At 43.0% G+C, this 26,101-nt stretch overlaps 1 protein-coding gene across 1 annotated transcript; it reads right to left on the bottom strand.

The window, feature by feature from the left end:
* Positions 1-9,671: 9,671 nt before the first annotated feature.
* LOC132230207 (fetuin-B-like) lies at positions 9,672-25,883 on the bottom strand. The gene is made up of 7 exons (XM_059687306.1): positions 25,571-25,883; positions 25,134-25,244; positions 22,820-22,907; positions 20,798-20,961; positions 19,962-20,063; positions 10,956-11,039; positions 9,672-10,019 (listed from the first exon to the last, which is right to left on the bottom strand). Exons 1-7 carry the CDS (start codon positions 25,793-25,795, stop codon positions 9,732-9,734), a joined length of 1,062 nt encoding a protein of 353 aa, XP_059543289.1. The 5' UTR covers positions 25,796-25,883; the 3' UTR covers positions 9,672-9,731.
* Positions 25,884-26,101: the final 218 nt, after the last annotated feature.

Here is a 26,101-nt window from a genome sequence, read left to right as displayed (position 1 = left end):
CAGGCCTAACGCCTCTGGCCTAGGCGTCCGGCCCAGGCAGCGGGGACCCACAGCTGCAGCAGCCCCGCGATCGTGGGCTTCGCTTTAGGCCCAGGCAAGGGACCCCTAGCTCCCGGGACTGCCAGCTTCGACCGTGCCCAGCTCCCATCGCTGGCTCCACCCTACTTCCTGCTATCACTGGCCAGGGCGGCAAAGGCGCCTGATTCTCCGATCATGGCTGGGGGGCAGGGCAAAGGCGGCCCCAGGGCCGCCTTTACCCTGCCCCCCAGCTCTTAGCTCCCCCCTGGGTTTCCGATCACTGTCAGTGGCAGGGGGCTTCTTCCTGCTTTCCCTTTCGCCTCCCTGCATTGTGCCTACATATGCAAATTAACCGCCATCTTGCCTATCTTAGTTGGCAGTTAATTTGCATATAGCCCTGATTAGCCAATGAAAAGGGTATCGTCGTACGCCAATTACCATTTTTCTCTTTTATTAGATAGGACTAGAAGCCCCATGCACAAAAAATTGTGCACTGGCGGGTGTGGGGGCAGGGGGGGTCTCAGCCCAATCTGTGCCCTCTCACAGTCTGGGACCCCTCAGGAGATAACCACCTGCTGGCTTAGGCCCGCTCCCCTGGTGGCAGATGGCAGGCCCAATCCCGCGGTGTCTGCCCCATCTCCCCCGGTCACAGATGGCAGGCCCCATCCCACGCTGGGGCTGGCGGCGGCTCGGCGTCGAGCTGAGGTCTCTGTGGATGTTCAGGCTCCAAAAGCGTAGGTTTTCTTTCTTGGTTTTGTTTTTACTTCTTGAAATTGAAATGTGTTAAAAAAAAATTTCTGCACCTTTTCGGGCCCAGGGACCCTGCCATGCACCAGCTGTCCTTTCCCAGCTCGGTGCTCCTCCGAGCTTTTCACAGAGGGGCAACCATTTAGGTTGCAGGGTGCATTGAGAGAAGCCCAGCTTTCTGAAAGCGAGTGTTTGATTTGGGGATTTGTGGTCTGGCTGAGGAGACCCCAGGGCCCACTCAGAACAGTGGGGGCAGCCACAGTGAGTGACCAAAGAAACCAGAGAAAAGTTAGGAGACAATAAATGGTTTGATTTCTAATTCCGCACGTGGCAGGAGCCGAGGTGCTCCCTGGATTTTCCAGGGAGAGAGTGAGCGAGTGAGTGTCCACTGCCCCTCACACAGCTGGCCACTTGGAGTGTGACTTTCGCCAGCAAGGGCGTGGACTCGGCCACCTGGGCCTTGTTCCCGCCTTTGCAGATGCATGTGTGTGTGTGTGTGTGGAGTGGAGAGAGGCAATTAGGACCAGGAGGCGGGTGCGTGCTCTGGGGGTCACGAAGTCAGTGAGGCCTAGGTGCACCAGATACGCAGGGGCCGCCACCCAGCTCTTGGGGCCAGCAGGGAGCCGCGGTGGCCACCTGCCCTCGGGGTAGCTGGGAGCCAGTGCTGCTCCGCAGCACTCTGCTTTCTCCACCCCAGGAGGCGCTATTTGTCAAACTTGGCCGCCTTGGCAGGAGGCGCCTGCCTGCATGTTCTCACCAGGAGAATTGTTCCTTTTGCAGTCCTTGGATCTGGGCTCAGGAACCTTAGCCTCACAGAATGATGGGAAGGGGGCGGGGCGGGTTGTGTGTGTGTGTAAAGAAAAGGGGTCTGGGACCCATCAGTGTCTGCGTTTTACCTGTGATTCCCGCCAGGCCTCCCACCTTCCAGGGCAGGAGAAAGGAGGCCGCTGGTGCTCCCCACGCATTTGGGGCACATTGCCCAGTTACTTGCCTCTCAGTGCGAGCAGGACTCCGGCCTGGCTTGGGTTCAGTCACCACATGTCTCCGGAGGGCCTCTTGGCCATCATCTTGGTGCAGAGAGTGAAGGTGCCTTCCCTGGGCCTGACAAACCCACTGGAACCTGGCCTCCCCACCTTTGTGCGAAACTTCACAGGTTGGGGTGGCCCTTGCTTGCCCGGCCCACAGGCAGTATGACCCCGCGATGCAAGGCAAAGCCCAGGAGCACTTGGGGCCCGCGTCACTGACCCAGGGCGGGCAGGGTTTGCCAGTGTGTGGCTGTTCCACCTTCTCCTGCGATTCACTGCACTTTCCAGGTGCCTCCTCCTGGGATTTCCCTATTCTCAGGCTCTTCTGGCACCTACGGCCTCCTTCCCTCCAGGGCCCGAGGTCGGTCCGGCTAAGGGTTTGGGGTTCTTCCTCTGGCCTCCGCCTGTGCTTGGCGCCTACCCGGACCCCAGGCGGGAGCCAGGCTGGAGGCCGGTAGCCACGGGGTATGAGCGTGACCCCAGTACGGAGGACATGGGGGCGGGCCGAGCCTGCAGCTCCGCACTGGCCAGAAGAGCATGAACTGCCAGCCTTAGGCGCATTGGCTTGCACCGGTTCTGAGCACTCCCAGTGGCCTGGCCACGCAGCCTGGGCCTGAAGCCACCAGCCCTTGGAGGGCCCCGTGCCTGTCCGCGCACCCCTGGCCCGGGCTTCTCCTCACAGTAAATGCACTTTATTACACTTTGGAAGGCTGGTAGGACGCTCGCAGATTCCTCGGGCTCTGCTGTAAGCAGAAAGGGGTGCCCAGGAGTGGGCCCCCTGTCTCTGGTGGGTGGGCGAGGCTCGGGCGAGGGGATGGACACTGCTTGCCTTCGCCCCAGCCCCGCCTGCCCCCAGGTCACACACAGGAGTGGGCCCGGTGTCTCCGGTGGGCGGGTGAGGGCTCCAGCAGGCAATCAGCAATTGCTTTGCCTGAGCCTCTGCCCCCAGGTCGCACATGGGGGCCTGGATGGCGGCTTGCACTGTCCTGCCCTGCCTGCAGTGTACAAATTAGCTGCCATCTTTGTTGGCGGTTAACCGCCATCTTAGTTGGCAGTTAATTTGCATATCTCGCTGATTAGCCAATGGGAAGCATATCAGAGGTACGGTTAATTATCCTTTTTGTCTTTTATTAGATAGGATTGTGCCTGAGAAGAAGTTGAGGACACCAGCTATCATTCCAGTTCTCCATGGCTCTTAAAACATGCCAAAAATATTGGTTCCTGTGGAAGAGAACTGTGGTGAGGGTAGAAGTCAAGCCATTTGATGCCCACCCATCCCAGAGAAGGAGTGAGAGGTATTAATACACCATTGGGAGAGGAGCTCAGCATTGGGGCACAGAGCTGGGATTAAACTGATCCCTCAGCCCTATTCCTCCAAAGAAACCAATATACCTATATGGATCCTTTATACCAGGAGAATTCAGGAACATCAGGCCAGAGAGAATCAGCCCAGATTCCCTTCCCACTTAGACAGCATCTCCCTCCCTGCTCTCTCCTCTGTAGTGAGTGTCTATAAGTGTCCACAGCAATGGTGCTCAGCCTTAGCTACAATCACCTGAGGAGTTTTGAAAAGTCCTTATGTCCAGGCCTCCCCTGAGAGCAATTCAACCAGGATCTCTGGGTATTAAGCCCAGACATTGGTAGTTTTGAAACTCTAATATGATTCAAATGTGCAGTCAAGGTTGAGAACTACAGGGGCTCCAGACAGAACCTGGAAGGAGTTCAAAGAAAGAGAGAAAGGGCTGGGTTTACCATACAAAAAGCAGACCACACTTCCCCAGAGTCACAGATTGGCTTAGGGAGTCCTAAAAGTGGAAGAGACACATTTTAACTGTTGTTTGATATCAAACTTTTAATATTAACAACACTACTGTTTAAATACCCAAACAGTACCACCCCAGCACAACTTACAATGACAGGAATAGTATGAAATCTGGCCAAGGTGTTATTAAGGGGCTCTCACAAAGGTGAGTTGGGGGAATGTTATTGATTAAAACAAAAACTGTTTTATGCTTCAATGAATTGAGTTCCTTCATTAAGTCTTTCAATTATTGCTGAATTGGTTATGTTCAATATGGAGAGCCCTGGTAAAACCAAATGCTGGTGAAGGGAAAGGGATGGGACAGGGGAAAGCCACCAAGGATGAGAATAAGCTTTTCCTGCAGTACTGTTTTGCTAAGACTTAGGTGTACTCATGAGAGCCATGCCTTGTCTTCCCCTTGCTTTATTGAATCTTAGATACAGACATAATGCTAGTGATGCCATCCAGTTTCTGGGGTAGCTTCAAATGAGACAGACATCTCAGGGAGCCGGTGAGAGTGCTAGGGTGTCAATGGTCAGAAGGAGACAGAATGATGGTGAGTGGGAGAGATAGTCTGTCCTGGTGAACTGTCTGATCTAGTGTTGTGGCAGAATGCCCTGGACACCAATCAGCCAGCACTCCGAGGGAGGAAAGTATACACTTTATTTCACAGATCTGCTACTCCAGGGTTATTCTGCACCCAAAGTCTGAACTGAACTTGTGGGGAGACTCTGACCTATATATCTCCTCCTGTGACAGGAACCTGAGTGTCCCCGCAGCTCTGCCCAAATCAGTCTTGGCAGGGCCTTGGGATCATGCTCCACAGCTCTACCCAAGTCAGCCAGAGTGGGGAAGTAAGACTACAGTTTTAACCAGATGCTAAAATGGGTTGCAAGCCCCCCTCCACTATATTCCTTTTCACTAGGAAGTGACGTTTAGCCTTGGTGAAGCTTCTTACTGGCTTTGGGAAAGCTTCCTGGCAGTCCTGAGCCAGAGAATGGCCAATGATGTGGAATGGAGAGGGGACTAGTGACTTTTCACAAGATGGTTATCAGGGCAGCTGGGGGTAGATAAATCTTCACCTCCATGTATTCTTTCTGGCATGCAGGGTTTTCCTGGGTGTCCTGGCTATAGGATCAGAAAAGTCAGGAACAGAATTTTTATTCTTTTTATTGTTGTTAATCCTCATCCAAGGATATTTTTCCATTGAGTTTTAGAGAGTGTGGAAGGGAGGGGGAGAGAGAGAAACATCGATGTCAGAAAGACATATAAATTGGTTGCCTCCCACACTCCCACATGAGCCCTGGATTGAGCCTGCAACCAAGGTACATGCCCTTGACCGGAATTGAACCCAGGACCCTTCAGTCCATGGGCCAATGCTCTATCCACTGACCAAAACCTGCCAGGGCCAGAATTTTTATTCTTTAAAGCTTGCTTCCCCCCCTTCCCACTATGGTTGAGTGTTTACTTACAACCTCTATTTTTGAAGGGTATTACTAGAAGCCACTTAAGGTTTATAAATGTGGAAAATACAAAAGTATAAAGAAAAACTCACTTCTAATTCTACTATGATGAGAAAAATCATGAACAATTATATATTGCTTTATGGACTTTTTCTATTTAAATATCTATAATATATGTGCTTTTACATTATTGGGATTATTCTGAACATACAGGTATTGTTTTCCTCGACTGGATTGAATGCTTATTACAACCTCTATTTTTGAGGGGTATTACTAGAAGCCATATAAGCTTTATAAATGTTGAGGTTTGTTTGGATTTTTTAAATAAGGTTTTATTTTCAAATTTGAGTTATTTCAATTGTACAATTTTTAGTTGTAAATATAATCTCTATACAAAGTTAAAAGAACACAGGATATTATAAAATATGTAAAATAAATCTTTGTTATCCCTCATTCTTTTTTAAAAATATTTTTATTTATTCATGAGAGAGAGAGAGAGAGAGAGAGAGAGAGAGAGAGAGAGAGAGAGAAACATTGATTTGTTGTTCCATTTAGTTATGTATCCATCGGTTGCTTTTTGTGTGTACCCTGATCTGGGATTGAACTCACAACCTTGGTGTATTGGGACAATGCTCTAATCAACAGAACTACCTGTCCAGGGATTATCCTACCTATCATTCTTCAAACCTTTTCCCAAGGGAAACACTTTTTTTAAAAAGTTAAGGAACATTTCTGAAAGCACGTTTTTATTGATTTTAGAGAGAGAGGAAGGGAGAGGGAGAGAGAGATAGAAACTTCAACTTTAAACAATAAAGAATTTTTAAAAAGAAAGAAAAGAAACATCAACATTGATTGACTGCAGAAATAAATAGCATAGAGACTAAAAAACAATACAAAAAAATCAATGAAACCAAGAGTTGGTTCTTTGAAAGGATAAACAAAATTGATGAACCATTAGCTAGACTCATCAAGAAACAAAGACAGAGGACCCAAATAAATAAAATCAGAAACAAAACTGGAGAAGTAACCACTGACACCACAGAAATACAAAGGATTGTAAGAAAATACTATGAATAACTATATGCCAACAAACTGGACATAGGGGACAAAATGGACAACTTCCTAGAAAAATATAATCTCCCAAAACTGAATCAGAAGGAATCAGAAAACCTGAATAGGGCAATAACAACTGATGAAATGGGAACAGTAATCAAAAAACTCCCACCAAAAAAAACCCAGGTCCACATGTCTTCACAGGGAAGTTTTACCAAACATTCAAAGAACTATCACCTATACTCCTCAAACTATTTCAGAAAATCCAAGACGAAGGAACACTTCCAAACTCTTTTTATGAGGCCAGAATTATCCTAATTCTAAAACCAGATAAAGACACTACAAAGAAAGCAAATTACAGGCCAATATCCCCAATGAACATAGATACTGAAACCCTCAACAAAATATTATCAAATCGCATCCAGCAATGTATTAAAAAGATCATACACCATGATAAAGTGGGGTTTATTCCAGGGAGGCAAGGCTGGTACAATATTCGCAAATCAATAAATGTGAAACATCACATAAACAAATTGAAAGACAAAAATCATATGATATATCAATAGACGCAGAAAAAGCATTCGACAAAATCCAACACCCATTTTTGATAAAAAACTCTTAGCAAAGTGGGAATAAATGGAGCATATCTACATGATAAAGGCCATATATGAAAAGCCTACAGCCAACATCATATTCAATGGGCAAAAACTAAAACTGTTTCCCTAAGAACAGGAACAAGACAGGGATGCCCACTTTTACCACTGCTGTTTGACATAGTATTAGAAGTACTAGCCATAGCAATCAGACAAAAAGAAGAAATAAAAGGCATCCAAATTAGAAAAGAAGTAAAACTGTCATTATTAACAGATGACATAATATTGTTCATAGAAAACTCTAAAGACTCTATCAAAAACTACTAGACTTAATAAATGACTTCGGCAATGTAGCAGGATACAAAATTAACACCCATAAATCTATGGCTTTTTTATACACCAATAATGAACTCACAGAAAGAGAAACTAAAAAAGAAATCCCATTTACCATTGCAACAAAAAAACTAAGATACCTACAAATAAACTTAACTAAGGAGGTAAAAGACCTGTACTTGGAAAACTACAGGACACTGAAAAAAAAGATAGAGGAAGACATAAACAAATGAAAGAATATACCGTGTTGTTGGATTGGTAGAATCAACATCATTAAAATGTCCATACTACCCAAAACAATCTACAAATTCAATGCAATCCCCATTAAAAAACCAAAGGCATATTTCACAGGCCTAGAAAAAACTCTCCAAAAATTCATCTGGAATAATAAAAAATCCCCAATAGCTGCAGCAATCCTGAGAAAGAAGAACAAAGTTGGAGGGATCACAATGCCAGATATCAAGTTATATTACAAAGCCACTGTTTTCAAAACTGTGTGGTGCTGGCATAAGAGCAGACATATAGACCAATGGAACAGAACAGAGAACCCAGAAATTGACCCGAGCTATTACCTAGTATGCTCAATTAATATTTGACAAAAGAGGCAAGAGCATACAATGGAATCAAGACAGTCTCTTCAATAAATGATGTTGGGGAAATTGGACAGATACATACAAAAAAAATGAAACTAGACCACCAACTTATACCATACACAAAAATAAACTCAAAATGGATTAAGGACTTAAACAAAAAACAGGAATCCATAAAAATCTTAGAAGAATCCATAGGCAAAAAAAATAGCAGACATATGTCATAGCAATATCTTTTACCGATACAGCTCCTAGGATAACGGAAACTAAGGAGAAAATAAACAAATGGGACTACATCAAAATTAAAAGCTCTTCACAGCAAAAGAAACCAACAAGAAAGCCCACTGCATGGGAGAACATATTTGCCAATGTTATCTTTGATAAATTACAGGGAACTTATACAACTTAACAAAAGGAAGACAAACAATCCAATCAAAAAATGGGCAAAGGACCTAAATAGACATTTTTCAAAAGAGGACATACAGAAGGCCAAGAGACATATGGAAACATGTGCAAAGTCACTAATCATTGAGAGCTATAACACAAAACAACAATGAGGTACCATCTCACACCTGTCAGAATGGCTATCATCAATAAAACAAAAAGTGCTGGCAAGGATGTGGAGAAAAAAGAACCCTTATGCACTTCTGGTGGGAATGCAGACTGGTGCAGCCACTGTGGAAAACAGTATGGAGTTTCCTCAAAAAAAAAAAAGGAACTGCCATTTGACCCAGTAATCCCACTTCTAGGAATATATCCCAAGGAATCAGAAACACTATCAGAAAGGATATATGCACCCCTACATATGTTCATAGCAGCACAATTTATAATAGCTAAGATTTTACACACAGCCTAAGTGCCCATCAGCAGATGAGTGGATTAAAAAACAGTGGTACATCTACACAATGGAATACTATGCTGTGGTAAAAAAAAAGAAGGAAGTCCTACCATTTGCAACAGCATGGATGGAGCTAGAGAGCATTATGCTAAGTGAAATAAGCCAGTTGGAGAAAGATAAATATGACATGATCTCACTCATTTGTGGAATATAATGAACAACATAAACTGATGCACAAAACTAGAGACATAGATGAATCAAACTGATTGTCCAACCTCAGAGGGAAGGTTGGGGAGGGGGTGGTTAGAGATCAACCAAAGGACTTGTATGCATGCATATGAGCATAACCAATGGACACAGACAGTAAGGGAATGGGGGCATGTGCTGGGGGATGGAAGCAGCCAGGGAGAAGGCAATGGGGGGAAAAGGAGACTTATGTAATACTTTAAACAATAAAGAATTTAAATTTAAAAAAAGGTATATGTGTGTGCCTATCTGTATCATATAAACACAAAATACATATACATAATATTATATGTTGTCTACATCTCTTTATATATTTTTAAGGGGGGAAATTGGGAATGAATGTTATTTGGGCTCTTAATTTATTCTCTGAGCAAAACTATTAAATAAGCTAGAAAACTCCCGAACTTGGGAACACTATGTGATTCTCTCCAGGTTTAGCCACAGGCAACTGTTTCTTCCTTCTACCCCCATTGCTAAGTGACTTTATCAAGTTCTGGGCTCAGAGACTATTTATACAGGTAAGAAAAAGAAAGTCCACCTTCAGGGTGAAGGCTGTGCAGACAATATCTGACCAATATTTAGTGTTGAAATAATTATGGAGTAGAAGGAGCATGAAACTATGTGATGAAACTCAGTCTCTTGGTGTCCTTCAATTTTTATCTCATTTTGATCAAAAGAATAACACTATGTTCTTGCTCAGATAGAGGAGGGCATTCCTAAGTATGACAGGTCCTGCATCAGAGACACTTGGCTAAAAGTCAGTAATCATTACAAAGGGAAAGGTGGAGGACATACGAGGCAAGTATTCATGGATTGATATCTTGGATGTCTCAGAAGACATGCAGCTCAGTGTACAAGTGGAGGGTGTGGTCTCATTTCCACTTCCAGTCAAAATGATGAGTCCAAGAAGAGTCAAAAAGACACACTTTATTAGCTATTCTCTATTTCCAAATCCTGTCTTCCTTCCCCACTACCTCTCACCCCCTCAGGGCACCACATTCCCATGGAATCCTCTATGTGGTTCTCATGGTGGGAGAAGAATAGGGTCACTCCTGGAGGCTTTTCCAGGACACTCAGCAGAGCGTTGTTCTTCTTTGGGAAAAGGTAGGACAAACAGCTTCTTAATCATAGGCCCATGGAAGAGGAAGGAAACATTGAGGGGTTCTCCCTGGGGATTTGTGGTTAGATCCAGGTGCACAGGGAAGGCCTCAGCAGGATCCGTTTCCTGAGATTCTTCATCATCCAGCTCAGGAAGGTACTGGACAGATCCGCTTAGCACATCTTTGGAGGGTGAGTGCGTGGATTCGTTTTTCTGGTAAAACAAAAATTTTCTGGTAAACAGCAAATTTTCTCCTTCTAGGGGTGGGAGCCTTAAATAAAAATGCTTTTAATAAGGGAATGTTCTCTAGGGAAATCTCTTCTGTGGCTGGTTTGTTTTATGCCTTTCTGATGGAATGTTTCAAGGGGAGTCAGCTAAAGGGATGGGCCTCTGATTAAAGGGTTATAAAGCAAAACAGATAAAGGCCAGGAGGAACCAGGAGTGGTAGAAGCTTGATAGCAAGCTTGATCCAGAGGACTTAAATGGCTTATTCAAAGTCCCTAGTGGGCTGTCTCCCTGCTCCTAGTGTGACAGCAATAGCACCATTACTAATTGTTTATGCTTTGCCAGGCCCAATACAGCACCCTTTATCCAGGTCTTCTCACTAATTTCTCACAAGAAACTGAATGAGGTAAGCATTGAAAGCCCATTCATAGATGAGGCAACCATGACTCAGAGAGGTAAGAATTTTCCCATGGTCACCTAGCTCATAGGTAGCAGAGCAGGACTGGAACCCAGGTGGCCTCTCTCAACCACCCTTTCAACTATATCAGGCTGTCTCATATTAAGTGCTCAATAAATACTTCTGGAATGGGACCAACTATTTCCATGGAAACAACTTCTTCCATCAGTTCAGGGTAAGGGTCTTTGGGACATTGAATTTAAGTTCTTAGGGCCTGCGCCATCTAAGCTCAGAGGTCCCTATTTATGAAAGTCTTAATTATTCTGCAGGAACTCATTGGGACTAAAACAAAGAGTGACAGGTCTTTAACTAGCTAGCCTATAGGTGTGACCTCAGGGCAGCCTAAATAAAAGGGTGATCATGGATCTTAGGAAAATAAAATGAGAGGATGAGGTAGGGAGAATTAAAACATAGATATTCGGCTTTTTTTCTTCCGAGAAAGATAAACAATTAGAATGAAAAAATACCTGTGATTGAAAGAAGTCACAATTTATTTTGACAAGCTTTTCGTGAAGTCTTCGAATCAGAGAACCTCTGCAAATACCAACAGGCTTAAAATTTAAAAAAAGAGAGAGAGAAGATACAAAATTGTTTAAGTTTTACAATTATCAATGATCATAAATGGAAATCAACTTGCTTTCTGCCTGTGTGGACAAACAGCCAAACAACATTTATATGCTACTACCATGCAATAGGTAGGTTCTGAGCCAATTATCTCTAGACTAGTCACATGGTGCATGGATTTGTGCACACTGAAAGAAAATTAATTAGAAGGTAGCTGGCAGGGTGGGACTGAATAAGATGGGCCGAACACACCCTGGAGCCAACTTCCTGTGGTTCTTCCCTGGCCAGCTGCAGCTGGGTTGGCACCATGGTTTGAAAGTCTGCGGAGTGAGTGGGGTCCCTCTCTGCCAGCTGGGGTCCCTTGGCCTGGCCTGTGGGGATTGGGCCAAAACTGGCTCTTTAACTTCCCCTGAGGGGTTCTGGAGTACAAGAGGGCACTCTGCAAAGTTGCTGTTGTACAGGGTGTGGAACGCAATAGCAAGTGTGCAATAAACCAGATTTGGGGCTGACAGTTCCCCAGCAACAACATAACCCACAGCCAAAGGTGGAATCATGCAGCCCCACGAGGAATTGGGTTCCCTCCTCTTTGGTTTCAGAGTGCATCACCCAAGAACCACTGCTGCCAAGTCACTGCAGCTTGGCAACTCCTGCATACAGTGTCTGCCCCCTGGTGGTCAGTGAGCATCATAGCAACCAGTTGGATGGAGTGAGGAACAGTTAGCATATTAGCCTTTTATATATATAGACTAGAGGCCCGGTGCACAAAAATTTGTGCACTTCTGGGGGGGTGTCCCTCAGCCCCACTTGTGCCCTCTCACAGTCTGGGACCATTCAGGAGATAAAGACTTGCTGGCTTAGGCCCGCTCCCGGGTGGCAGAGGGCAGGCTCAATTCCTAGGTGCAGCCCCTGGTCAGGCTCAAAGCAGGGCCGATTGGGGAGTTGGAGCACCGTCTCCTGTCATGCACAGAGCAGGGAAGATTGGGAGGTTGTAATGCCACCCTCAGTCACGCTCAGGTAGGGCCGATTGGGGGATTGGGGCACTGCCCCCTGTCACACTCATGGCAGGGTCGATGGGGAGGTTGCGGCACCACCCCCTTTCATGCACAGAGTAGGGCCGATAGGGGAGTTGGGGCACTGCCCCCTGTCACCCACAGAGCAGGGCCAATCAGGGGTTCGGGCACTCCCCTCTGTCACACTCAGGGCAGGGCCGATGGGGAGGTTGTGGCTCCACCCCATCACACACAGAGCAGGGCCCATGGGGGGTTGGGATGCCGCACCCTGTCACACACAGAGCAGGGCTGATCAGGGGGGTTGGGGAGCTCCCCCATCAGGCACAGAGCAGGGCCAATCAGGGTGTTGGGGCACCTTCCCCGTCACAAACAGAGCAGAGTGGATAGGGAGGTTGTGGCCCCACCCCCTGTCACACACAGTGCTGCGGGGCGATCAGGGGGTTTGGGTGCTGCGCCCTGTCACACTGCTCCAGGGGCCAGGAGGCCTCACAGCTCCACTGATCCCAGTACTGGGAGGCCTCATGGCTCCGCTTGACACTGGTGCAGTGAGGCCACGCTGCTAAGCTGATCCTGGTGCTAGGAGGCCTCGCTGCTCCACTGATCCCAGTGCTGGGAGGCTCCGCTGATCCTAGTGCCAGGAGGCCTCGCGGCTCCGCTGATCCCAGGTGTAAACACAAATAAAGGAGTCTAAGAAACAAAGAAGTACTGCCTGCTTGAAAATCAGGACTATGGCTTACAACACAGAGGAGCAGTGGAACGCAGGGAACTTCAATACTGTCCTGACTATCTGATAGGAAACTGGTGTGCCAAACAGGACAGTAGAGGAAGTGAATGACCTTCACTATTGCACATTTTTATTGTAACATCTTTTCCTTAGAAAACTATTTTTTTCTTTTTTTCTCACTTGATTTTACCCTTTAAATTATTATATTTTTATTTTTAATCAGTATTATTACTACTACTATTTTACTTTTTTTAAAAGTGTCATTTTATTTTCTCTTTATTTTATTTTATTTTGGCACTAGGGGCCCGGTGCACGAAATTCGTGCGCTGGGTGTGTGTGGCGGGGGAGTGTCCCTCAGCCCAGCCTGCCCCCTCTCACATACTGGGAGCCCTCAGGCATTGACCCCCATCACCCTCCAATCGCAGGATCAGCCCCTTGCCCAGGCCTGACGCTGCTGGCCTAGGCATCCGGCCCGGGCAGCGGGGACCTGCAGTGGCAGCGGGGGGTGCCACAATAGCATGGGCTCTGCCCCTGCCCCTGCAGGATGCCTCTGGCTGAGGCGTCTGGCCCGGGCAGTGGGGACCCACAGCTGCAGCTGCCCCGCGATCGTGGGCTTCGCTTTAGGCCCAGGCAAGGGACCCCTAGCTCCTGGGACTGCCAGCTTCGACCGTGCCCAGCTCCCATTGCTGGCTCCACCCCTACTTTCTGCTATCACTGGCCAGGGCGGCAAAGGCACCTAATTCTCCGATCATGGCTTGGGGGCAGGGCAAAGGCGGCCCCAGGGCCGCCTTTGCCCTGCCCCCCAGCTCTTAGCTCCCCCCTGGGTTTCTGATCACTGTCAGTGGCAGGGGGCTTCTTCCTGCTTTCCCTTTCGCCTCCCTGCATTGTGCCTACATATGCAAATTAACCGCCATCTCGTTGGCAGTTAACTGCCAATCTTAGTTGGCAGTTAACTGCCAATCTTAGTTGGCAGTTAATTTGCATATAACCCTGATTAGCCAATGAAAACAGTAGCGTCATACACCAATTACCATTTTTCTCTTTTATTAGTGTAGATTAGTGTTGTGCATTCTATTTTCATTTTTTCTTTAGCATCATTTTGCTCTATCTTTATGCCAACACTCTCTTCCTCACTTTTCCCTTTTTGTTGTCCTGTTTCTCTTACCCTATTCCTGCTTTAGATTATCCCTATTCCTTCTCTTTTCCCTGTTTTTTCACGCTACTTATATATCTAATGTTTGATCCCCTGCTCTACGTCCATACATACCTCTCTCTTTTCTTCACTAACCAATTTTTTTTCTCTCTTCCCTTTTTTTGTGTGTTTTATGTTGTTGTTATTGTTTTTTGTCTTGTTTTGTTCTAGGTTTTTTGTTTTATTTTGTTTTGTTTTGCCTTGCTTTCTCTCTGTCCTATTGTTGTTGTTTGCTTGATTGTTGATTAGATTGGTTTTTTTGGTGCTTGTTTGTGAGATTGTTTCTCTTTTTTGTGTTTTTTGTTTTTGTTTTTGTTTGTTTTTTGCTTCCGTTTTTCCTTTCCTTGCTTGTTATTAGTTGTTGTTTGTAGTTTGCATTCATCTCTTGGTGTTTGTTGTTTACATTTTTTTAGGATTAATGGTTGTTCTATTGGAGTTTTCTCCCCACATAAATAGTTTTTTCCCCTCCTTCTTTATTATTCTCTTTCTTTTTCTCTCTTACTTTTTTCCTTTTCTCAATATAATTTTTGCCCTTTTTTTTCTTATCCCCTAATTCTCTTTACTCTGGTGGTCACCTTTATTTGGGGTTAGTACTATCGTGAATACATTTGTGTTCAGTGCCTTGTGAATTATGCGTTGTTGTGTTGTATTTTGTGCCTTTCAATCAATGCTGGAGAGAGAGATCTACATAACCAGATACCCAGAGAAGAGAGATCATGGGGCGACAAAGAAACAGCCCACATATGAAAGAAAAGGTGACATAACCAGAAAAAGAGGTAAACGAAATGGAGGCAACGGAGGCAAGCAACCTGTCAGAGAAAGAATTCAGAGAAATGTTCATAAGGTCACTGAAAAGAATGGAAGACAAATTCAACAATATGTTTAAGGACCAAGAAGAAATAAAGAACCAAGAAGAAATGAAAAATGACATCGCTGCTATAAAGAACTCAATAGAAAGCATCAACAGTAGACTAGAAGAAGCAGAGAACAAAATCAGTGAGGTAGAAGACAAGGTAGAAAAAAATATCCAAACAGAGCAGCATCTAGAAAACAAAACTTAAAAACAGGAGGAGAGCCTAAGGGAACTTTGGGACAACAGGAAACAAAACAACATCGCATAATAGGGGTACCAGAAGGAGAGGAAACTGAGCAAGGAATAGAAAACCTGTTTGAAGAAATAATGACAGAAAACTTCCCTGATATCAGGAAGAAAAAACTCATACAAATCCAAGAAGCTCACAGAGTCCCAAACAAAAGATTAACAAAACCAAGAGCTGGTTCTTTGAAAGGGTAAACAAGATTGATGAACTTCTAGCCACACTCACCAAGAAGCAAAGAGAGAGGAGCCAAATAAACAAAATCAGAAATGAAAGAGGTGAAATAACAACCAATCCCACAGAAATACAAACAATTATGAAAAAATACTATGAACAACACTATTTCAACAAAAAGGACAACCTAGATGAAATGGACATATTCTTAGAAAAATAGAAGCTCCCAAAACTCAACCAAGAAGAATCAAAAAACCTGAATAGGCTGGTAACTACTGAAGAAATTGAAACAGTGATCAAAAGTCTTCCAGCAAACAAAAGCCCTGGTCTGGACAGCATTAGAGGAGAGTTCTAAGAAGCATTCAAAGAAGAACTAAAACCTATCCTCCTCAGACTATTCCAAAAAATTTAAGAGGAAGGAATACTTCCAAATTCTTTCTATGAAGCCAGAATTACCCTAATCTCAAAACCAGATCAAGACACCACAAGAAAAGAGAACTACAGGCCAATATCCTTGATGAACATAGATGCTAAAATCCTCAACAAAATTCTAGCAAATTGGATTCAGCAATACATTAGAAAGATCATACACCATGATCAAGTGGGATTTATTCCAGGGATGCAAGAATGGTACAATATCTGCAAATCAATAAATGTGATATATCGCATAAACAAACTGAGAGACAAAAATCACATAATCATATCAATTGATGAAGAAAAAGCATTTGACAAAATCCAATACCCTTTCTTGATAAAAACTCTTAGCAAAGTGAAATAGAGGGATCACACCTCAACATAATAAAAGCCCTATATGAGAACCAAGATGGCGGCATAAGGTACAAACCTGTACGTGCTGCCCCCCACAACAACATTTAAACCACAACTATAAGACAAAACAGCTATCATCCAGAACCACGGGAAAGCTGACCAAGTGGAAGTTCTACAACTAGAAGGAAAGAAAAAAGCACATTGAGACCGAGTAGGAGGTAGAGGCACCAAGAACACAGGTACGGAGGTGCACGCGAGGCTGCTGCACCTGTGTGCGGGGTTTCTTTCAATCGGAAGGGGATACAAGCTCTTGAATGCACTGAACTCATTTATGGCGAGACTCTGGGGTCCCAGGTTCCTACGGGGAGAAACAGGATTGTCTTGCAGCTGGTCCGAGGGCGACCATAAATTCTTTCATTGTTATTGTTATCATGTTAATTGTTAACTGTAAACTATCCTGTACCCACCTAAGTAAAAAGAGTATAATTGTTGACATTAACTATCTTGTACCCAACTAAGTAAAAGAAGTATGTATCTATAAATTTACTTTTACTTTTTTTCAGTCTCAGAGGTTCCCTCCCCCACAGCTTTGCTTTCTCCCACCTCCCTAATCTAACAGCAATGGATTTTATGTAACCCACTTACATCTCCTCCTTTGATTGTAATGTATAAAACAAAGTGAAAAACTGCCATTCTCCTGAGCATTATCCAAATCTCTTGAGACTCTGCTTCTCAGGAATTGTGGACAGTTTGACTTAAATAAACTCACAAAAATTCTTTACAGGTTTGAATGCTTTCACGTTAACACTCTTCTCAGAAAAAAATCACTCTCGGCTCCTTCACCTTTTCTTTATTTAAAAAATAAAATAATTTTGTTTTTTATTTCACATGTAATAGTTATTTAGAATATGGATAAACAGAATGAAAATAAAAAGACCTATAATTGCACAGAAAGATACGATTTCTTTTCTTCTAATCTTTTTTCATGTGCATATATATCCTTTTTCTTCTAGAAAATAGGATTATAACTTATATATTATTTATAACCCCCTGTTGTCAGTTAATAATATGTTGTGAAAATCCTTTTATGGCATTGAATAGTCTTCTATGATCTTTTTAAAAATATGTTTTTATTGATTTTAGAGAGAGAGGAAGGGAGAGGAAGAGATAGAAACATAGATGAGAGAGAAACTTCATCATCATTTGGCTACCTCCTACACACCCCCTGCTGGGGTTTGAGCCTGCAATTGGGCATGTGCCCTGATCAGAAATCAAACCCACCATCTTCTGGTTCATGGATTGACGCTCAACCACTGAGCCACAACGGCCAGGCTTCTATGATCTTTATAATGATTACCTAGTATTCCTCTGTTATTTAACAAGCTCTCTTTTGTTAGAAACTAAATTGTATCTCATTTGTTTTGTTTAAACATTGAAGCTATATCTTTTTATATATACCTAGTTAACTTCTTAAGATAAGTTACTGGAAGAGAAATTTTAGAGTCACAGAGGATAGACATTTTCAAGTGTAAATAGAATATGATAATAAAATGTTGCCTCAATTTTTAAAGAATTTTAAGAATACAGTATTCACATTGAATTTACTAAAATGTGTCTGAAGAGAGTGCCTGAATATTATTCTATCACCCATCTCCAGACTATATGAAGAGAAGATTAGAAATTCTTCAGAGCAGGAAAAATCCATTAATGTGGAAAGTTCTTGGAGAATGGTGCTTCAACCCTTCCCTTCTCCTCTTCATCACCAAATCACATAGGGAAAGGGCTCTGAGAGAACCTTCTGGAGAGACTGCAGGTACTGGTACCAAGTAGAGCCAGGCCCCTCCCACTCAGCCTGGGATTTGCTGAGCTATCATATTTCCTAGGCCTATTTGGAAACCCAAATATCCATCAACTGATGAATTAATAATATGTGGTATATCCCTACAATTAAATATTATTTGATAATTAAAATAAATGAAGCACTGATACATTCTACAAAATGGGTAAACCTTAAAAATGTTATGTTATTAATGTTTATTGCATTTAACATTATTATATTTAAGATTGTTTTTCTTGAAATATTAACATTTATTGCATGTAAAACAGTAATAAAAATAAAATAAAATTAAACTTAAATTAAAAAATAAAAATTGTTATGTTAAGTGAAAGAAGACAGATTCAAAAGGTCATACAGTATGTTTCCAATATATGAAATGTTCAGATAAAGGTAAAGACAGAGAGATAGAAATAGATTAGTGGCTTCCATGAGCGTGAGTAAAGGCCTAAGGAGACTGATTGCTAATGGGTATGGAGTTTCTTTGGAAACTGATGAAAATATTCTAAAATTAGATACTGATGGTGCTGGCACAACTCTGAGAATACACTAAAATGTCACTAAATTGTATAGGTTAAAAGGGTGAATTTAATGGTGTGTGAATTATGTCTTAACAAAGCTGTTATCCTATCTAATAAAAGACAAAATGGGTAATTGACCATACCTTCGCTATGCTTCCCATTGGCTAATCAGGGTGATATGCAAATTAACCGCCAACAAAGATGGGGGCCGGCAGCCACGCAGCTGAAGCGAGCAGGAGGCTTGTTTGCTCCAGTGATGGAGGAAGTCAAGGTTCCCTGCCAGCTGTGGCCCAGCTTGGAGCTCCAAAAGCAACAAAGTTTCAATTATAGAAGCTAAACAAACCCCAGATACCTGCTTTCAGCAGGCTGTGGCCACAGCGCTGGAGCGAGCATTAGCTCAGTGACGGCAACAATGTTTCAATTATAAACGTAAATAAATCCCAGAATTAAAAAAAAAGAAAACGGCCCTCAGCCCCTCACCCAGACTGGCCAGGCACCCCAGTGGGGACCCCCACCCTAAAGGGGGTGTGGCCAGCCTGACAACAGCCATCAGCCCCTCACCCAGGCTGACCAGACACCCAAGCGGGACCCCCACCCTGATCCAGGACACCCTTCAGGGCAAACCAGCCGGCCCCCACCTGTGCACCAGGCCTCTATCCTATATAGTAAAAGGGTAATATGCAAACTGACCCTAACAGCAGAAAGACTGGGAATGACTGGTCACTATGACACACACTGACCACCAGGGGGCACTCAATGCAAGAGCTGCTCTCTGGTGGTCAGTGCGCTCCCACATGGGAGAGCTCTGCTCAGCCAAACCAGGCTGATGGCTGCCAGTACAGCAGTGGTGGTGGGAGCCTCTCCTGCCTCCTCAGCAGCGCTAAGGATGTCTGACTGCAGCTTAGGTCTGCTCCCCGCTGGCAAGTAGACATCCCCGAGGGCTGCCAGGATGCCAGAGGGATGTCTGATTGCCAGCTTAGGCCCAATCCCCTGGGGAGCAGGCCTCAGCCAACAGATGGTCATCTCCTGAGAGGTCCCAGACTGTGAGAGGGCACAGGCCGGGCACAGGTTTTTATGCACTGGGCCTCTAGTTATAAATAAGTAAATAAATGGAGAAAAGACTTTGAGGCATTTTGTCCAATTGTGTTACAACACATTGTGCCAACTGGCATTCCCACCAGGTATGTCAGATGGCTTCAAGTCACCCTCATCATCTTAGATGCATTCTTTCAAAGACATCCTGTTTGACTTTTTCCTTCTTAAAGAGTGGCCTAAGGAATAAAACTGTATTCTAAATGTAACTGGATTTGTTCAGATATAAGTAGGACCACAATCAACCACTGAGAAGGTTTCTCTATATTTTACAGCATCTATGATCTTTTACTGCAAAGGCATAACAATGCTGATGAAGATTGTATTTGCAATAAAATATTATTGCATCTGAGCCACCAAAACCTCTAATTACTCAGTTACTCCTTGAGGAGAAGAAAAGTGTCTTTGACAGCTCATACATCATTTGTGCTCAATCATACTTATAGATGATCTGGGAACACAAATCTTAAATTAGGAAAACATTCAGGAATACTCACCCCAGAGTCAGTGGGCTGATATCCAGAACTGTTGGCTTCCGTTTTGATATATGGTGACTCTTTGATTAAATATTCCACAAAGTAAAAGGGGCCAAACATCCACTGGTATGACACAAGAGTTGAGAAATAAAAATCAAACCTCTCTATGTAGAGAAACAACTGAGGTTTGGCAGCATTATATTTATAGAAATCATACATTCTCCGAGTCATTGTCAACACAGGTCTCCTGTTGTCCCTGTAATTCCCACCATGATCAAATCCCCTATTATGATTTTGTTATTTAGAAAACATCATAATCAGCATTCCTTTCTTCCCTTTTAGGGATTTGAATGGGTTCTAAAAACCTTCCCTTGGGTGAGCTTAATTTCTTAAAGCAGTTTTGTTTTTCAATTAGTATTTCTTTATATGATAGATATCAACATAATTCAAATACAGATGAGCCTCCATTTCTCCTAATCCACAAAACTCAACATCCACTCCAGACCTTAACATGGAGCAGAAGCTGACCTGCTAAATGAGATCCATGGTCAATCAGATATGAGAATGTAGCAGAAAATAGTGAACCTGGGTAGAATAAACCAAGGAGACTCTGAGTCCATTTCCATTCATACCTTAAAGGCATTGAGGTAAAATCAAATCCCACAACTCTTGTGGAAATTTCATGGAATAACTTAGAAACTGAAACATAATTGATTGAATGTGCTTCAGGTCTACCAAAGCAGGGAGTAAAGATTGGATTATAACCAAAGAAGTGCCTTAATATTCTCCTCTCAGTTTAGAAATCGATAGCAACAGTCATGAGACATTGTTGGTGTAACTGGGAATTTCCACCTCACCTGGCTAGAAGCCCAGGTGACTTTGACAAGAGAATATTGCCCTGATTTGCTGTCCTCATTGAATTTTGCAAGCGTCTCAGTGGCAGTTTCCAGAACATTGGGATCTGACAAGCTATTGGGGGATGGGCAGTCGGGACACATTCTCCAAACCTTTCTTCGAGAAACTGTTGATGACAAAGAGAGTAGTTTAAAAATAAAGCTCCTTAATGGTTTTTAATCCTATAAATCATATGACCACAGCAGAAGCAGAGATTAAATAAAAAAAGATATTCAGGTTCGGCAAGGAAAAAGCATTATCTGGAATGAAAATTAGTTATCAGCAGTGAGTTTTCTGCAATGAGCATGCATTCCTTTAATAATGTATTAAAAAATCTAAGCAAAATTTTTTTTTACCTAACACAAATGTATTTATGCTAGGAATTTTGTTCAAAACACATATGTGTTTATATTGACACAAAAAACGTCCCCCCTATTAGTAGCTCAATACCTTCTATCATTATTGCCTCTGTAAACCAGCTGAGTATCTTAAAAGGTTGGGATCTTATTATTGGTATGTCTTATTCATTTCTTAGTCTCCAACACCTAAGATAATGTAAGTGCTTTGCAAATGCTTACTGAGTGACTGAATGAGTGACATGTTAAAGGTGCAAGCACTCTCTCTCTCTGATTCAAAAATGCAAGTCACCCAGAAATTGGCCAACTTATTGTATGATTGGCAAGAATAATCATTCTAATGGTACAGCCAAAATTTCTGACTGGGGGTTACAAAACTAGTGTGAAAGTCAGGGTAGGAATTTCTCTGCAAGTTATTACAGAGCAAAACAGTTGATCAGTCATGTATTTATATGAGTGTATTTGGCTATTCTTAGGGGGAGTTACATCCACAGTTTGTCACTCATGGAACCAACCCTATGTGTCACTTTCTGACCTCCCATACCTCTGGTACCTGTGACTTTTGAGTCCTGATCTGCTTTACTAGTTGTTGTTTTCTAATTTAAGTAAGTCTCATCTTCTCAACCAGGAAGCTTCAACTGTGGCTAATACAACATTTGTTCTGTTGCCTTGTCCCTCAAAGGAACCAACAGCAGTGTTATGACCTGGAGCTTGTTAGAAATGCAGACTCTCGGGCCCCACCACAGACCTGTGGAATGAGAGTCTGTACTCGAACAAGATCCACCAGGGGAGTCACATGCACATAGTAGTGTGACAAGTAGCCATATCCAATTTCCCTATGCCTTAGATGCTTGCCTTCCAAAGAGAAGGATCCAGAATGAATACATATACATATTTGAAATGTCATTAGTTTCATCCTCATTCTTAGTTCATTTGCTCAACAATATTATGGACTCCTTACACTTGTTAGGAACTTGGGGAAGGCTGTAGCAGGAAGAACGAAGGTATAAAATATTCTGCATGAAATAAGATAGAAGACTTCAAATCAAGGCAGTGCATGGTCTGTGCTCCATGAGTAGTTAGGTTAAAGTTTCATAGGAATGAGAGCAGGAGAGTTTGTTCCTTTCCTGAATAGAGAACATTATAGAGAACATTGGCAGTGGACCTTAAACAATAAATATGAGTTACAAGGGTGTGGGTACCAGGGAAGGGCAACTTCAGCGAGGGAAAGGTACAAGCAAGATGCAGAGATTGGAAAGTGCAATGTGTATTCAGAAAAGAGTGGGATTTTCAGTTGAATGAAGTACAAAGGTGATATCGTCAGGGAAGTAATGGCAGAGATAGCTAGAAAGATAGCCTGGGGATCAGTGTAGAGATGATCCCATTTATGTCAGACTAAAAATTTAGGATTTAATTCAATATTCATGAATAAAACTATTGCAGGTAATTTAGGAAGGCTAATTATGGGAAGAAGAGCAGCGCAAATTAAATTTTACAGGGGAGGCAAGTATCAGATACATTAAGAACCTGGCCTTGGTATGAATAGGAAATAAGAACAGGAGCATAGCCCTGCTTAATTCACTTTTTTCATCTTTCATTGAAATAAACAAAATAAGAGCACTCTCTTACCTGGGCGAAGAGTACAGTTATAAGCAGGTAAATAAAGAATTCTTAGTGGCCTGTTCACATAATATAATGCTTTGCATTTGCCATAAACCTGGAACCAACAAACATATTTTATGACATCATGGTACAAACTCTGACTTTTTAAAATACCCCCCAAAATGAAATTGGACTTTTTATTTTTAAATATATTTTTATTTCTTTCAGAGAGGAAGGGAGAGGGAGAGAGAGCTAGAAACATTGATTGACTGCCTCCTGCATGCCCCATACTGGGGATCGAGCCTGCAACCCTTGACATCTGCCCTGACCAGGAGTTAAACCATGACCTCCTGGTTCATAAGTCGATGCTCAAGCACTGAGCTATACCAGCCAGGCTGCACATTTTCTTTTTAAATAATAAAAATTTAAGGTCAATTTTGGTGGCTTTGAGAGTGAGAAACTGCCAGGGGGTAGTTTCAAACAATTTAAACTTCTCCTGGGACACAGCTATACTATATTTCCCAGCTTCCCTCCCAATTAGGTGTGTGTGTATAACTGAGTTCTAACCATGAAAAGGTGAGCAGAAGTGGCTGCAATCACTTCCAGGATGGCTCATGAAGATCTCCTATGTGCCATCTGTCCACCATGCTTTTTCTATTTCTATAGCTTGATGTAGATGAGCATGCTGACCACAGAAGCCGTTAGTTGAATGTGGCAGAGTCTAGAGCCACAATGTGGAAGGAATCTGGGTCTCCAAATCATTCCTGGAGGAAAGCCTCCTCTTGAATATGAATTTCTGTTTGAATTTATATGAATAAGAAATAAACTTCTATCATGTTGGAATCAGTATATACTTTTTGGGCATGTGTTTTAGCAGTTAGTGTCATCTTAATAACTATAATTTATAACAGGGTAAATGAGACTCCCAGAAACACCTCTTTAAAATTATATAGATGCAATTTTACAAATTTGGTTACATGATTAGAAAAGATATATTGATCAAATAGTTTACTTCTAAACACAATCATGTACTCAAAAGTGTCATATCAATAAATGGAAATGACTCAGGATAATTGAGAACAAATAAAAATTATTATTTCCAAGCCTCTTCAATGGTCATCTTTAAAAGGATCAATTCTCAGGCCCTTTAGGTCCTATGATTCCAGAAAATTCTTCCACAGCACCTCTGAGAGCTTCAACTGTAAGCCTTTCCATTCCCCAGCCTCAAACTTCATATTTGTATTCATTAAAACAAAAAAAGCAAAAAACAAACAAAAAACCCAAACAAATAAAAAGCTCTTCCTTTACTGCTTCCACAGTCTTCCTTAAACACACATCCAGAGCACTACAGCTCAGACCTTCTTCTCACAAGTTAAACACAGGCTTTCAGCCTACAGAAGGGTCCTGGAAGTAGGAAACAATTTGGGGATCACGACCCCAATGGGATTCTCAGAAATTCCCTCAAATTAAACTCTGTTTTTTCTAATAGAATTGGAATAACCACAGGGTCACCATTGTCAAGAGATTATAAAAAAGGATATTTAAAAGATGGCCAGGGCCCCCCGGCCCACAAGGCTCAGTGGTTGAGCGTTGTTGACCTATGAACCAGGAGGTCCCGGTTCAATTCCCAGACAGGGCACATGCCCAGGATTTTGGCTCTAACCCCAGTGTGGAATATGCAGGAGGAACCCAGTGTCAGATGTGCAGGAGGCAGCCAATCAATGATTTTCTCTAATCACTGATGTTCCTATTTCTTTCTCACTCTCCCTTCCTCTCTGAAATCAATAAACATACACTGAGTGGCCCGATTATTATGACCACCCCTCAGTACAATGAATTGAATTAGATATGCAAATAATAATAAAACCTTGAGAGTATTTGCTTAGAAAGTTTTCAATATTCAGTATTTTTGGAAGTGTCAATGAAGTACTGATGGGATGGTGATAATAATCTGGCTGGTCATAATAATCTGGCCACTCAGTGTATATTTTTAAAAAAATAAAATATGGCCAGAGACATAGAAACATAGAACAAACTGATGAATCTCAGAGGGAAGGCAGGGCTAGGTAGGTGGTGGGAAGAGATTAACCAAAGAACTTATATGCATATATGCATAACCCATGGACACAGACAATAGTATGGAAAAGGCCTTGAGCAGGGGGCAGGGGCAGACTAGAGTGGGTAAATGGGGCGGGGGGTGGGGGGAATGAGACATCTGTAATACTTTCAACAATAAAGATAAATTTTAAAAATAAAAGATGGCACACAATGAGCAATCTTCACCCTGTAGACAGAGGACACCCTGTTTCTCCCCTAAAGTTCCTGGGATACAAACACTTACCTGTTGATGCAGGAGCCTCTCCTCACAGTCCCTCCACGGCTTCTTGCTGAGCACATGGCAGGTAGTATGCAGTACGTCCAGTGTGAAATAGAACAGAGATCCCAGACCCTCCTGTGGGAAGGGGTGAAAAAATGTACCACAGACCACATGAAGCAGAAACCCCTAAAGACAGGTCAAAAATGTTTCTGATTTATGGCGGAACCAGTGGCTATCATATTTTTGATGATGTCTTATAGACTATGGGACACTGGACAAGTGTCAGAGTAAGATACTATTAGCACTTGTTCCTGTTAACAGTAAAAGCATGTAGTACAACCCAGCAGAGGGGAGCAGAGACTTCTCAGCAGGTCTCCAAGTTGGAAAGCATCTGCCAATATTTGTCCCTGGCCTATGCAGCTTGTGCAAACACCTGTCCCAGGTAGGGGATTGTCACTTGCCTGTCTGTGTTCTTGGACAGCGCTCACTCGGTTGAGGCTCAGCACATAGCCTTCCTTTAGGTCGTTATTGATGTCCTGCAGGACAGATGCGGCCATAGCCAGCACATCTGCATCATTGCAGCCACGAAGGAGGAAAGGCAAGTGGCTGGGGACCTTCAGGGGCACAGATGTAGTGGTGCAGCTCACGGCCAAGGTGCAGAGCACCAGGAGTAGGAGTAGACCCATTCTGTGGGGAACAAGACCAGGATGGTTCAGTATGTGGAGCTGCAAGGATGGGATACTTATAGGTCTCTGTAAGGCCAATTTGAGTTGTTTTGTAATCACAATCTGAACCTTGGACCAGAATTTAATACACAATGTCCCATTTTATCTCCTTGAACTCTAAATGTGGATTTCCATGAGTCAGCACTTTGGATGGGATTTGCCAATGACTTAATCTTAGACAGCTGAGCAAACTCATATTCATGGGTACACATAAGCAAAATTACGTAACCTAAACCTTTCCCTAGAAATCATAATAAACACTCAGGT

This window comes from Myotis daubentonii, chromosome 3 (genome assembly GCF_963259705.1).
Source record: "Myotis daubentonii chromosome 3, mMyoDau2.1, whole genome shotgun sequence".
In the NCBI taxonomy this organism is placed as follows: Eukaryota; Metazoa; Chordata; class Mammalia; order Chiroptera; family Vespertilionidae; genus Myotis; species Myotis daubentonii.
The sequence above is the reverse complement of the archived record's forward strand: the minus strand, read 5'-3'. Positions and strand labels throughout refer to the sequence as shown.